Below are 13,447 nucleotides of genomic sequence, written 5' to 3'. Positions count from 1 at the left end.
CCAAACATCCCCTCGGATAGTGTTTCAGTCTTGGGAGTGAAGTCGGAAAACAGCAGCCCCATCTGCAGGCGGCAGAATGCAGGCCGGCTGCAGATCGCAGATAAACACAATTTTGTCGAGAGACACTTTACTCATCGTTCCCATCTCGTGAATTTATGCAAACTGAACGATGGTCGGGTGGATGAGAATTCCAACACTGTGCATTTCAAGGTACACCTCTACATTCAATCGGAATTTTCATACAAGTTAAAAGAGTGACGAGATGAAGATGAACATAAACGCTCGATGACTGTGCCATCCACCCTGAGAAGCTTACATCAGCTCCTCCTCCCTCGCCCCCCCTCTCTCCTCCCTCACATACCTCCCTCAATCTTCCCTTCCTCCCTCTGACCTCCCCTCTATAACTCTTCCCTACCGCTCCATCATTCTTAGGGTAAAAGATGAAGATGAGCATAAAAAGGGATTTCACATGTACACAGATTAGCGGGATTCAAATCTCCAGATTTGCATCACAATCGCAATCTCGAGATAACATTTGCACGTGTGGACACAAAAACCCAACAAATTAGCACAATCAGCATCAAGATGCTAATTCCAAGAAATCTTGCACTCATCTCTGAATTAGTGCGCTAAGTTGCCCCATGGTGAACGCTAGACCAAATTATCTCAAGATTTTTATATCCCATCACTCAAAGCACACATCACATCAGTGTGCCTACCACAACATTTTGAGAAACAAGAATAATAGATTTACCAATTTATTGATCAGCAATTAGCGGGCTATTTCTGTCTTAATGAGTGAATGCTTGCAAAAAAATCTGAAGATTAGGAGCGTGATCATCATCCCGCTATTTTGTAGATGTGAATGCAGCTAATGATGTGAGATGACTACGTCATCTATTCCTGAGAATGTGAGACGCTTTACACTGTACATCCTCTCCCCTGCCCCTCCCTCACTTTTCCCTCCCCTCACCCACACCCCAACCCCCCCCCCCCAATTAAGAAACACAACAAACAAACAAGCAACACTCCTCGCCCTGAAGTTTGAAGGCCTGTGATCAATCAATGAGTCCCATCACTCAGTTTCAATTTAATCGAGGGACCTACGACTTATGTGGCCACAGTTGGTGATTTGTTTAACAATAACGAGTCAAGGCCACTAATGAGGAACCTCTCTTGCGGTAGACGCACTGCATTGATCTTATACAAGGTGGTAATGAGATGGAACCAAACAAACTCATAAAGCTTCACATCACTTGCATATCACTTACATATGATAGGTAATTCACACTAAGGAAATTAATGCTCTTCAGTATCTTAATGATACACTATGAGATACGTATCAATGCATTATCATACAAAATAACTCAAGCATATCATTTCCTCTAACGCAAATATCTATTTTCTCTCATTCATACATGTATATTTTTGTCTGTTGATCCCCTACATATTAATGCAGTCTTGCAGTTCAGTCAGGGAAAGAAAAAGAGAGCGAGAAAAGAGAGAGAAGGCTATTTAAATGTACATGCATAAATAATGTATAATAGCATAGTTGGCACATGGGCTCTAATCATTACATGGAATACGATCTACTTGTTGCCAAACTTGAAAATGCATGCTAGTCTTCATCAAGGGTTTAAATGGGTAGCATACAATTTGTGCATAGCTCTATCAAACAGAAAATAACATGATTATCGGTATGTTGCATAATATTGCAATGTTACAAAAAAAAAAGAGAAAAGACATTAAAACTAAAAGCATTGTGAAATGTCACAGTTCATGTTGGTGAGTGATGTTATCATTTCGAAATCGATAGGCCTACTTGCCAGGATCAGACCTCAGGCTTGGCTCATAATCAAACTGTGCTGGTACAGTCTATCAGCACAGACAAAACACATCGTTGGCAATTGTGGTAGCCCCTGTAGCACATGACTAGCCATTTTTATGACTTGCGATCACAGTGTCTAACCGTGCTGTGACTCGAAGCTCATCAAAGATGTACATGTCATGCTATTTACCTTGAACGCTCTTTTGGCAAACATCATAAGCACACAACGTGTGACACACAAAATATACATGTATGCGACAGGTAGCCCACGCATCATTCCACATCCAAGAGTATCGCAGTGTGGAATGCAGGCAGTCACTGCTCTATTAGCACGCACATAGAGCTCAATAAACCATTCATCCCTCCTTTGGGTCCCAGTCTGAGTATCTCTACTGCTAGCTAAAGAGGGGATCATTTTCTCTGTCATGGATATTCTATGTTCTTATTACTTTTCAAAGTAGACCCACTATCATTTTTTCCTTTAGCAGGTAGGAGATATGGAGGGGAGGGGGTCTGATGTAGATTTTTGCAAACATTGGTTTGTTTTCATCTTGATACAGTCATTTTCATTTATGATTTTTAAGAAAATTTTCTCCATGCTAAGAATTTATAACCAACTTGTGTATCAAAGCAGAGTACATACTTACAGATACTGATGAACTCTAGCTAAAAGTCAAACGTCAGACAAGATTTGAAAGCTGCCAGATACTAGTACTAGACACTTCTGGCAAAGAGAACCATCCACTTTTATCAATATGTCCATCTGCCGGCAATCATAACCTGAAGTCTCAAGTATCTCTTGCTGTGAATAATGTCTTTATGCTGTCACCATACCATAAATCACTGAGTCAAAAGTTTATTACTGCTACAGTCCAGCAATGCTCAAACCAAAATCCATGCTGATGTATTTTGGCTTGGATAATATTGTATCTCCATGTCTGTACAATGACCGGCACCATTTACTAATTACTACATGAGTCTCATTACGTGTGGCTTGTATCTGCGCAGGAAAGACAAATGCTCTGCTAGTTTACGACTATTGCAAAATTACTGTATACACCATATATTTAATGAGTATAACTTCTTGTGATTCACAACCTTTTTGACAATCTAGCAAGTGGTTAAATTCTTGATCGTGGAGTACAGCACGTCAACACTAATTGGAGAAAAGTATGCATGAATGTCACATCCATGTTGGGATCAGAGTTAAAACTTTTGCATGTTTTGAAATGGCACCTGACTTGTGAAATTTACAAAAATAAAAACCTCATGAAATATTTGGCATATACAGTACTGAGAGCCTAAAGCAGCACAAAGTGTTCTGGCTTCACTTGGGTTGTTGAAATTATTGCTAATTGTGTTTTAGCAAATTATTTGAAATTGTTGGGCATAAACGAAAGACAATAACAACATAACAAACCAGAACAACAAAAAAGTTGACAGTTATGGCAACAGCAACAAGAAATAACTTTGCATTCATACCGTCTCCACGCTAGTGCCCTGGGGCACCCACTCGAAGGTGATCTGGGAGTCACTGGCCGTGTCGCTGGCTGCGTCGCTTGCCGCGTCGCTTGCCGCATCACTGGCGGCATCGCCCACACTCCCATTGTTGCCCTGGTGGCCACCCCCGCTGCCGTTCACACCCCCGCTGCCGTTCACGGGGCCACTTCCGACAGCATTGAAGTTGGTCTTCCGCAGTCCCGCCTTGGAAGGAACTGGTGGTGGTTTCTCCGGACCATTTAGAAACTTGTTGCGACTAATGGTCATGCGGTTGATCTTGTAGCGGACTTCATGTTCGGTGTCAAAGAGGCGGCCAATCTTGCGGACATGCTCCCGGTCCTGGCCCTGTATCCTGTGGTCCTCCGGCCCGCATTTGCAAATCTTACAGATTTTCCTGTTTTAAGCGAGAAACAGGCGATTCTTTTATATCGCAAATTTCATTATAGCTGAACAAACAGAGTGCATAAAGATGTGCAGATGATAAGTTTGGGACCTGAATCTTACTTTGTTGTATCCTAACTTCTGTTATAACAAAGCTCGTTAAAGGGGAAGTATTATCATTATTACTATCATCAACATTATGACTATCTTTCGTGGAGAAAATGAGGCAACTTCAGGCTCTCACAGGGTGCTGCTTTTAGAGCTTTTCTGGTCATTTATTCAACAAGGAATTTACAAAAAAACCCTGGTACATAGCATTTATTAAAGGAGAAAATGATACCTGATTTCCACAAAGCTGATGTTTAAATGAATGCATTAAACCCATCCACTCTCCACATCATTTCAGCCTACTTTGTACAGAAATAGAAATATCTTCACAACCAACTGACATAAAAATTGTAGATAAGATGTACTAATGTTTTAATGCCAGAGTAATTACCACTCATCCAGTAACTTATTAGAGCTGTGCAGTCGTTTGAGAATTTGTGAATGACGGACTCATGCAATTTTGAAAATTATTGACTATGCAACATACTTCAGACCACTGCTAAAACATTTTGATGATAAACCATCTTAAATGTACTCCAAATTGAGCTGTGATTGATTGCACAAAAGCTGTAAATTTCTGCTTGTATCAAGAGCTGACCTAGATATACAGTGTAACATTGAGCAAATTAAACTCCAGTAGTGTTCAAAAAAAAAGAATAACTTTACATCATGTTCTTCAAATTCTTTCATCAATCTATTAATCATCATGCATCTTTAATCCTAACTGGAGTCATAGTAATACACTGCAAGGAGATCAGACATCTCGCACAGTTATAGAACATTATATATCACATGTATTTCATGATTGTCGTATTATGTTATAACCTACATATCTTATCCTATCGTATCATACGGCATCAAATTGAATCACATCATAAATCACATCCTACATACATATTGTATCAATCGTATCCTGTCATATCAGATCCCTATGCTACATGTCATATTGTAGCACATATCATATCATTATCATATATTACATCATATCATCGTATATCACATCACATCACATCACATCACATCACATCACACCATATCACCATATCACATCATACCATGCCATATCTTACCATACCATACCATACCATACCATATCATACTATACGGTACCACACCATATTACACCATATCAAATCACATCATTTCCAATTAAATACCTCCAGTAGTGAAGCTCCAGTCCAGTGCAGGCATCCCCACACTTCAAACATGGTGCTCCCGCTCCAATCTCATGACCCAAGATCACCTGTAGTAGGAAGTAAAAGAGTGATAAAACAATGGGATAAATAATGTGTTTAAAGATTGTATATCCCTTTTGAAAACATCACAAAATTTGCATGGTTGAAGAACAATGCCTCCCAAGATTGTGTACAAAACCTTATGGTAATTCACTTTAGAATTTTTATAAAAGAAATGAAAAACTACACTTTAAGTCCATGTCACTTGAGAATTCATTCTCCTTTTTTACATTTAATAATGGCTGGAAGTTTTTTGGGTCCAAGTCAGTTTAGTATTTATTTCCCCTCCATCATAAAGAAGTCAGTTTTATTGTTCTAAGGAAAGTTCTGAATTACAGGTACCTACCTCTACAATTATCCCAGTTTACGAAGGCAATCTAATTTGCGCGGATTCAATATGGACACACAAACTTTAAAGATGGGAGTATGTACCATTGTGTTGGTTCATTGACAAAAAAGATTGATGATTTGTTTGGGAACAGGGGTTACTTCAATGATCAGTGATTTCTTCATGAGTAATTATTAAGTCAACACATGGCTTGTACTTTGCCACAAGTGTCAACCTACAGGAAAAACACACATAGTAAGGATCACAGCTAAGGTGTTTAATTCACATTCATTGGTTCACAATTATCAGGTTAACAAAGATAGTACAAGGTCAGGGGAGGGGTTGTCTTTATTTTAGATGGGTACTTTGGTCACGAACTTGACTTCACCTGCAGAGTCTATTGTGATAAGGAAGATGTATTATGTTATGACAGTCCACTGAACAGAGAGTTACTTTAAACCTTCCAATTAGCTCAATTTTCAACTTTTTAAGTCTGATCTTTTGTTATTGCCGTTCCGTCTGCTTATATGTGTTTACTCTTTTGATACCTATATACAGATTTCAAACAACATTGTAATATCAACTTGAGACAAAAATGGAATATCGTGTCTTTTCGTGATGTACAATCTCACAGCCATTCAGGAACTGATTCCAAGTGATGCAATCGCAAGTCAATTCCAACATCTTTGTTTCACTGGTTACATGAAAAAGATGCTGGGATAACAACCCACTTTCTCATCGAAATGGGTTCTTCTCTGGCAAACTGCGCTCAAATTACACCATCATGCATTTTCATAGAGCTGTGTGCACAAGCTCATATTTTTCAGCGAATCACAACAGCTCACGTGGAAAGAACTCGGTCTGGCTTTTACAAACGGGAGGAATCGAGATGCCACAAGATGCAGCGCCTTGATTTCATTGGAGGCTTCGAGCCATGTGGAAGGTGTGATGTTGCTCGCTCAGTGACTTGGCACTGGTGCAGGGGAGGTGGCAAGACATTGACACCCAATCTGTCTCAAAGCAGACCAGCCTCTCCTCCGAATACGTTTGAGACAACATCAGGCTAGAATTGCAAAAACATTTCACGCCCCCCTCGTGAGCATCAGATGGGGAGAAGGAAGAGAAGAGAGAGAGAATGAGAGAAGGAGAGAGAAAATTAGAGGGGAGAGACAGATGGACAGACAGCCATCAGGCAGAATGATGAAAGAAAGAGATGGAGAAAGAAAGAGATCAAGATAAAGTGAACGAAAAGGAAGTTATGAGTGGGTCTAAAGGAGAGATAGGGAAAAGATAAAAAAACAGACTGACACTACAGAAACTAAGAAAGACAAAGAGAAAAGATGGCAAAGAGAAAAAGGAAACTGATATAACCATGACAGAGACAGCAAAAAGTAGAATATGTGATGGAAAAGGTATATAAGTGAGTTCGAAAGAGGAGTATGTTCTTTAGAGACACAGACATACATTACATACACAGCATGGATCCTACCACTGTAGGGTCCATGCACAGAGAGAAAGAAATATATGGATAGACAGGGAGAGTGAAAAGGAGAGATAGATAGCGAAACATAGCAAAGAGACAGAAAAGAAAGAGTAACACATGAAGCAGAGAGAAGGAGGAAGGGGTAGGAGGAGGGGGCAGGGGTGGAGACAGGGGAGTGTGGAGGTGGACCCAGGGAGGAATTTGAGACTCGCTGCTTCACCAAGAGGTAAAGAAAGCAGAGGATGGAAAGAAATATGATGTAAATAAAATGCAGCACAGGTATGCTGGCAGGGGAAGTATGCACTTCAGTGCAAGAGAATACTTTCAAGGAGGGCAGCCATCATTCAAATGTGACCTAATTCTCATTTATACCATACTCTTTTCACATATTGTTTGTTTTTGACAGAGTCATGGATTCAATATACAACTGCCTGCGTTCGACAGATGCTGAAACAACTACAACAAAATATGTGGTGCATTATCATATTACCAGTAAAAAGCTGGAGATCATAAAAGGAAGAAAAAAATGCGGGTAAAGCTGACTTTGGCAATACAACCTTTACAGTTTTCTAACAAATCAATTCTTTCAAAAATATTTTCCTTGTAATTAAGAAGGACAAATTATGTCTCAATTTTAAGCTTATCATCTAATGAATTCATATCTGCCCAACCCCCCCCCCCCGAAAAAAAAGAGGAAAAAATCCAACATTAAATGGTTTCATGATAATTTATTACATATGTTACTTACTTGTTGTTGTTTTATTATTATCATTTTGGAGTTTTCAAGGAAATATAAAAATGACATGTTTATCCATCATTTTTTTTTTCTCTGCCTGAGGCCCGTACGGGTGTATGTCTCTTCAAGGCTCATAAGAAGTAAAAGCAAACATTTAAGTAAAAGCTAATAAGTGAACTGCAGTTTGCAACAATTTTGAACATCTGCTTTTTCCAGCTCCAACACTCCTCAAACCAATTTGCACGTATGCGTCAACTGAAAGCAGCACGACAATTTGACTCTCGATATCGCCGTGTGCCACATACCGCGGTACTCTATCTCCACATTTATAGGCCCGCACTCGGATGCTGCTGTGCAGATCGAGAGCCTCACGTGGCAAATAGCTTATCGCCCCGGAGTGATGGAGGGTGACATGTTTGTGATTTGATGCGTTTGGCAGCCGCCCCGCGCAAGAGCAAGCACACAGGGGGAAGAGGGTAAAAGAGAGAGAAAAAAAAAAGCGCCAAGATTACTCCAGACTCTGCGCAGTAAGTGATGCATCATACTAAAACAATGAACTCAGTCACACAGAGGGAGGAGGGAGAAGAGGAGGAGAACGGAACACTCACATACACTGACAGTTACATGTTAATGAAATTAATAATGCCTTCATAGGGTGGGTGGGTACATACACACAATTGCCTGTCAAGAATATCAATGGACCATTTCCCAAAGCAGAAGAGTAAGTGAGAACGAGATGGGGGTGGGGTTGGGGATGGGGGGAGGGGAGAGGGTGGGATGAGTGGGTGTACTGGGGATGGAGAACTAGGCGGAAATGCAGTGATTTTGACTAATTTGATAATGGCCAAGTGACATGTTTGGACCCCTGGGATTACTGACAGATCTGGACAAGATTGCAGGAAAACAAATTGCATTACGGGAGACATGGTGTTTCTGCAATCTTTCAAAATTAGTTTAACCTCCCAATCACCATAGCTACATTGCATACAAATCCATGTAAATTTACTACTGTTCCCTGCTGGTAGAGAAAGTTGTACACAGACTTTTTACAATATCTTAATGTCTATAGCTGTAAAATAAAAATATATTGCTTATTCATAGCCATAAAGCTATTGTTGCTATAGCAACATGCATGCTGTAGGCCTATATGGTAAACACAATACTTTCATGGAACAAAATTTTTGCAAGTTGCCTCTAACAGTCAATGCATTTCGTGTTTACATACAATAACATTTGAGTGAATTTAATTACATGGATCTTGGCTCTCGCCAAAAATTTGTGAAATTCAAATGAATGTGAACATTCCTTGTTTTACAGTAATGTGTTTGATGTCAATGAAGCATGTGTAGTTTGTTATCAATGTTCAGTGCGGCTGTTCATCATTCCCTTTCTCAGAAATTTAAAATAAACAAGAATGCTTCTGTTTTTTTCTATCAGTTCTCGATGAAACACACAGTGTCAAGGATCATTCCTGTGTGTGAACGATACTACAAGGCCATGGCCTGTCAAAAAATGGCTTTTGCTGGTAATGGAACAATTCTACTAGCCAAATGGAATATACTGCCTAAGTTTCTGTATTTGCAAAGGGAAAAGCACATGCATGCTGTAGGCCTATATGTTAAACACAATACTTTCACGGAACAAAATTTTTGCAAGTTGCCTCTAACAGTCAATGCATTTCGTGTTTACATGCAATAACATTTGAGTGAATTTAATTACATGGATCTTGGCTCTCGCAAAAATTTGTGAAATTCAAATGAATGTGAACATTCCTTGTTTTACAGTAATGTGTTTGATGTCAATGAAGCATGTGTAGTTTGTTTAGTTCAGTGCGGCTGTTCATCATTCCCTTTCTCAGAAATTTAAAGTAAACAAAAATACTTTTTTTTTTTCTATCAGTTCTCGATGAAGCACACAGTGTCAAGGATCATTCCTGTGTGTGAACGATACTACAAGGCCATGGCCTGTCAAAAAATGGCTTTTGCTGGTAATGGAATAATTCTACTAGCCAAATGGAATATACTGCCTAAGTTTCTGTACTTGCAAAGGGAACAGCCAATACGCAGCACATTTGATTAAAAATATTGAAAGGGAAACACGTTCTACCCCATTTTTAGGTTGGCTTTATACACAAGTTGATAGAGTAAAATAAAAACAAAGACAAGAAGATTGATTATTCTTTTTTTTTCAACTGGACCAAATTTACAAAGGCATTGAATTTTGAAATTAAACACACATTCTTGAGATAGTGAAGTCATTACTACTACATGTACCTTGTTTAAGAACTCTAAGGTCATAATTGAGGAAGATATACAATTTCTTCCTCACAATGTACATTATGATAAATTCAAGTAAAACATGAACGAATGTGCCCTCGTCACTCTGATTTAGTAAGGCAATGACCTTTATTACAGTACAAAGCGGCAAAGAAAACAAGAAGGTGAATTGCACATTTGGTTTACTTTTTATAAAACATAAAAAGAAAACAAGCTTTGAATTAAAGCTTACAGTCACAAAGTGATGAGGAAAAAGGGCATTCAGAATCATTGATAAGAAGTCCTTCCTATCTAAAATACCGAGGGCCTATATCTTGGATGCTATGATGCTATGATATCATATCTGTTCATCTGTTTTCAAAACATGGACAAGGTCCTGAAATGGCAGCTCTTAACCCATTTGCAATGTCATACTCTTTTAAAAAGACAAATATCAATCAGTAGAATTGGAAACTTCTGTGGTTTCTCATCTCCTCCCCCCACCCCACAAAAAGTTGGAATAGCACCTTTAAACCTGTATATAGGTCTTGCTAAAAGCCCTGCCTCCAAGGGGTACACATACTTGCCTAATGACTCATGGTACCAATCATACTCACCAGTCAGTGTGTATCTGTGTGTGTGCGCGTGTGTGACAACCCACTTTATACACGAGGGGAGATTCCCTAAACAGAGGGGCACTTACGGGGTGTCGTCAATTTACCAGCACACAAAGTAGAAATGGACAGAGCCCTAATTTATCCAGCAAACGAAATCCCAAGTTCGTGAACACATTGTCATCCTGCCCTTCATTAACCCGTTCCTTCCGCATTTCTTTGAGTGTCTTAAATGCCCCCAATCGAGATTCTTTCTGCCTGTCAACAAAGAACAGACAGGTTGGTAATCCACCAGTGCTAAAGAAGTCAAGCGGTACATGTATCCTCTTTCCACGGTCAACTACATCGAACAATGAAAATATCAATCGAGTGTAGAGTTCTGTGGTGCAAGGTATGAATAGAGTGTTCGCTGATGGGCTTACAGACTCTTTTGTTCTACGCAAAACCGGGCACTTGAATGGGATGACTGGGGTCAGCGAACACAGAAATCTACTCGAGCTCAGCTTCGATCGCTATGTACATGTTTATATGAGTTTTATAGCAGAGGAGGCGCAGACTAAATCATGAAAAGAAGGTAATAATGCTGTGATATACACGTTTTTCCAACAGAAAGAGGACGTGGTGATAGAATGAACTCTTATCTTTTTATCAAAACCACTTTTCTGGGCATTACAACACAAAAGGGCTTTTTACACTTGTAAATTTTTGCTTAGCCCCGGACCAATGGTGGGGCTAAGGGGGGGCCTTAGCCCCACCGTTGGTACGGGACTATCCTTAGCCCACTTTCTGTTTACACTTGTTTTTGCCAAAGTGGGCTAGCCCCACCGATAGTACGGTACTATCTGGCCCTGCAAAATAGCAGGGGTTAGCACCGCAATTGCGGTGCCAAGCAAGTGAGTGTAAACAGAACGAAAAAATAATCCTGGGCTAAGCGACGGAGACGAAGTCCGACCCTCACTGACCAATCAGAAACGAGGTAATCAAGTGCTGCCGGTGCGTGCGTGTACGTGTACAGTACACAGCGTAATTATGAATATTCATGTGGTTTGGAAAGTCCGGGGCTAAGAAATACGAGTGTAAAAAGGTCAGTTTTCTCCTTAGCCCAGGACAAGAGATAGTACGGGACTAATTGGCGAGTGTAAAATGCTGAAAAAATTGGTACGGGACTAACGATAGTCCTGGGTCAGAGAAAGTCCGGGGTTAAGAAACACAAGTGTAAAAAGCCCTAAAGAAACATAAATGTAGGCCTTGAAAGTAGGCACTCTTATCTTCATCCTCGGTATACCAGGTTCCCGTATATCAGTTGCTCTCACGGTATACCAGGTTCCAGTAAGGAACGGGTTAAAAGAGGAAGTTGAGACCCAGATGACACAAAGAAATTGCATTGGCATTACATACTTGCACTTAAATGCAAGTTCAAGAGTCAGCTTCCTTGTTTAGACTATATTTAGATTTAGAGGACACAACGACACTTCATACTATTCTCAGTTAGCTCTTGACTAAGGGTGACTAACATGAGCAAAAGAAAAGCCATAATTTCACTTTCATAGCCTATTATACGGCATCTCCTCATCAAATGGAATCGTTCATCAGATATTATGTTTTTTTTTATTGAATCTCTTTTCGTTCGTTGCTCACTGCTGGACATTCAAAAACACGACTAGCGTAGGCCAGCTAAATATATATGTGCACCTTAGTGTGTATGCTCATTTGTAACAGTCCACTCCCAGTCGTGCATGATTGTTTCTGTTGAATGTGTGCTGCATTACGAGGATTGTGAGTCAAGCTTAATTACATACAATTGAGATGTGCATACAAATGTACATTGTATAATGCTCGGGATCCAGCTCAGCAAACTTTGTATCAGGGTTTGGGCAGTCAGTAAATTGCATTACATGATTTGTTGTTCCCCACAAGCTTCGCACAGATTCGAACTCCCGTGTCCTACTACCACATATGAGGCCCGTGCACACACAACAAAAATCGAAATTACAATCGCGATCCAAATTTCAATTCTTTTTTTCGACCGTTCATACATAAGGAAAAATTGCACTTCGCAGCAAGGAAAGAATGATCAGTGCATGACCGAAGACTGACCCTGCGGTCCCAATAATGTTGACGTTCACGCGCTACGAACGATGGGATTAAAAATACCGATTTCCAAATCTTGATCGCGCTCACACACACGACGCTTGGCAAAATAATCACGATTATTCTGAAAATCCCACTAATAGTGCGAGTTGGATCGCGATTAGGATCGCGAAAATTAGTGAAATTTTTCTGTCCACACAGGAAAAAATTTCGAAATTTTGATCGCGATAAGAAAATCGATTTTTAAATCTCACTTTTTCCCTTGTGTGTGAACGGGTATATTAAAAGTACTGACAAGGAAAAAAAAAAATAGGGCATGAACAAAACACTGACAACTGGCAACCTTTAAGAAAGGGCATATTGACTGAGCAGTCAGCTGCAAGCAACTATGGACTGCGACATAATACAATCTGGAGAAGCTACCTGCACATTTTATGTGTGGCCACATGGGGGGGGGGGGGGGGAGAGACATTTAAACATGGAGTGGAAGTCATGTGATTAAAAAAACAAAAACAAAACAAAACAAAAACATGCTGAGCTTCCAGGAGTCCTGGGGGTTCACACTGCAAATCATGACAGCAAAATTTTCTGCAATCATGCTCAGGTGAGCAATTTTTCCAGTAATACCAGGGAGGTGAGAAGAAGCACTGAATTTTACGCATCTTTTGGCGCAGTTGCCCAGCAACTTTTACTGTCAGAGCAAATGGCCTGCCTGTAAGGGTATTGATAATGTAGAAAGACTGCAGAATCAATGTCCTTCCATTTCTGTCAAGTCAGTGTATTGTATACAAATGTAACTCAACTACCATTTGGAGTACATACCCCACACAAAGAAGAATTCTGGGGGAAAAAAAAATAAATTTGAAAAAATGTATAACTACTTGAATG

General features: G+C 39.9%; 1 protein-coding gene across 2 annotated transcripts in view; it reads right to left on the bottom strand.

Moving 5' to 3' along the window:
- LOC140241640 (testin-like) overlaps window positions 1-13,447 on the bottom strand; it is a 73,828-nt gene that overhangs the window by 18,330 nt on the left and 42,051 nt on the right. For both annotated transcript variants that reach the window (XM_072321390.1, XM_072321382.1), the window contains exons 2-3: window positions 4,975-5,060; window positions 3,311-3,722 (exon numbers count right to left, since the gene is read on the bottom strand). In XM_072321390.1, the coding sequence (XP_072177491.1) occupies window positions 3,311-3,722; window positions 4,975-5,060 (498 nt within the window). The remainder of the gene's footprint in view (window positions 1-3,310; window positions 3,723-4,974; window positions 5,061-13,447) is intronic.

This window comes from Diadema setosum, chromosome 2, assembly GCF_964275005.1.
Source record: "Diadema setosum chromosome 2, eeDiaSeto1, whole genome shotgun sequence".
NCBI classification, from domain to species: Eukaryota; Metazoa; Echinodermata; class Echinoidea; order Diadematoida; family Diadematidae; genus Diadema; species Diadema setosum.
Note: the sequence above shows the minus strand (reverse complement) of the source record. Positions and strands in the feature narration are given on the sequence as shown.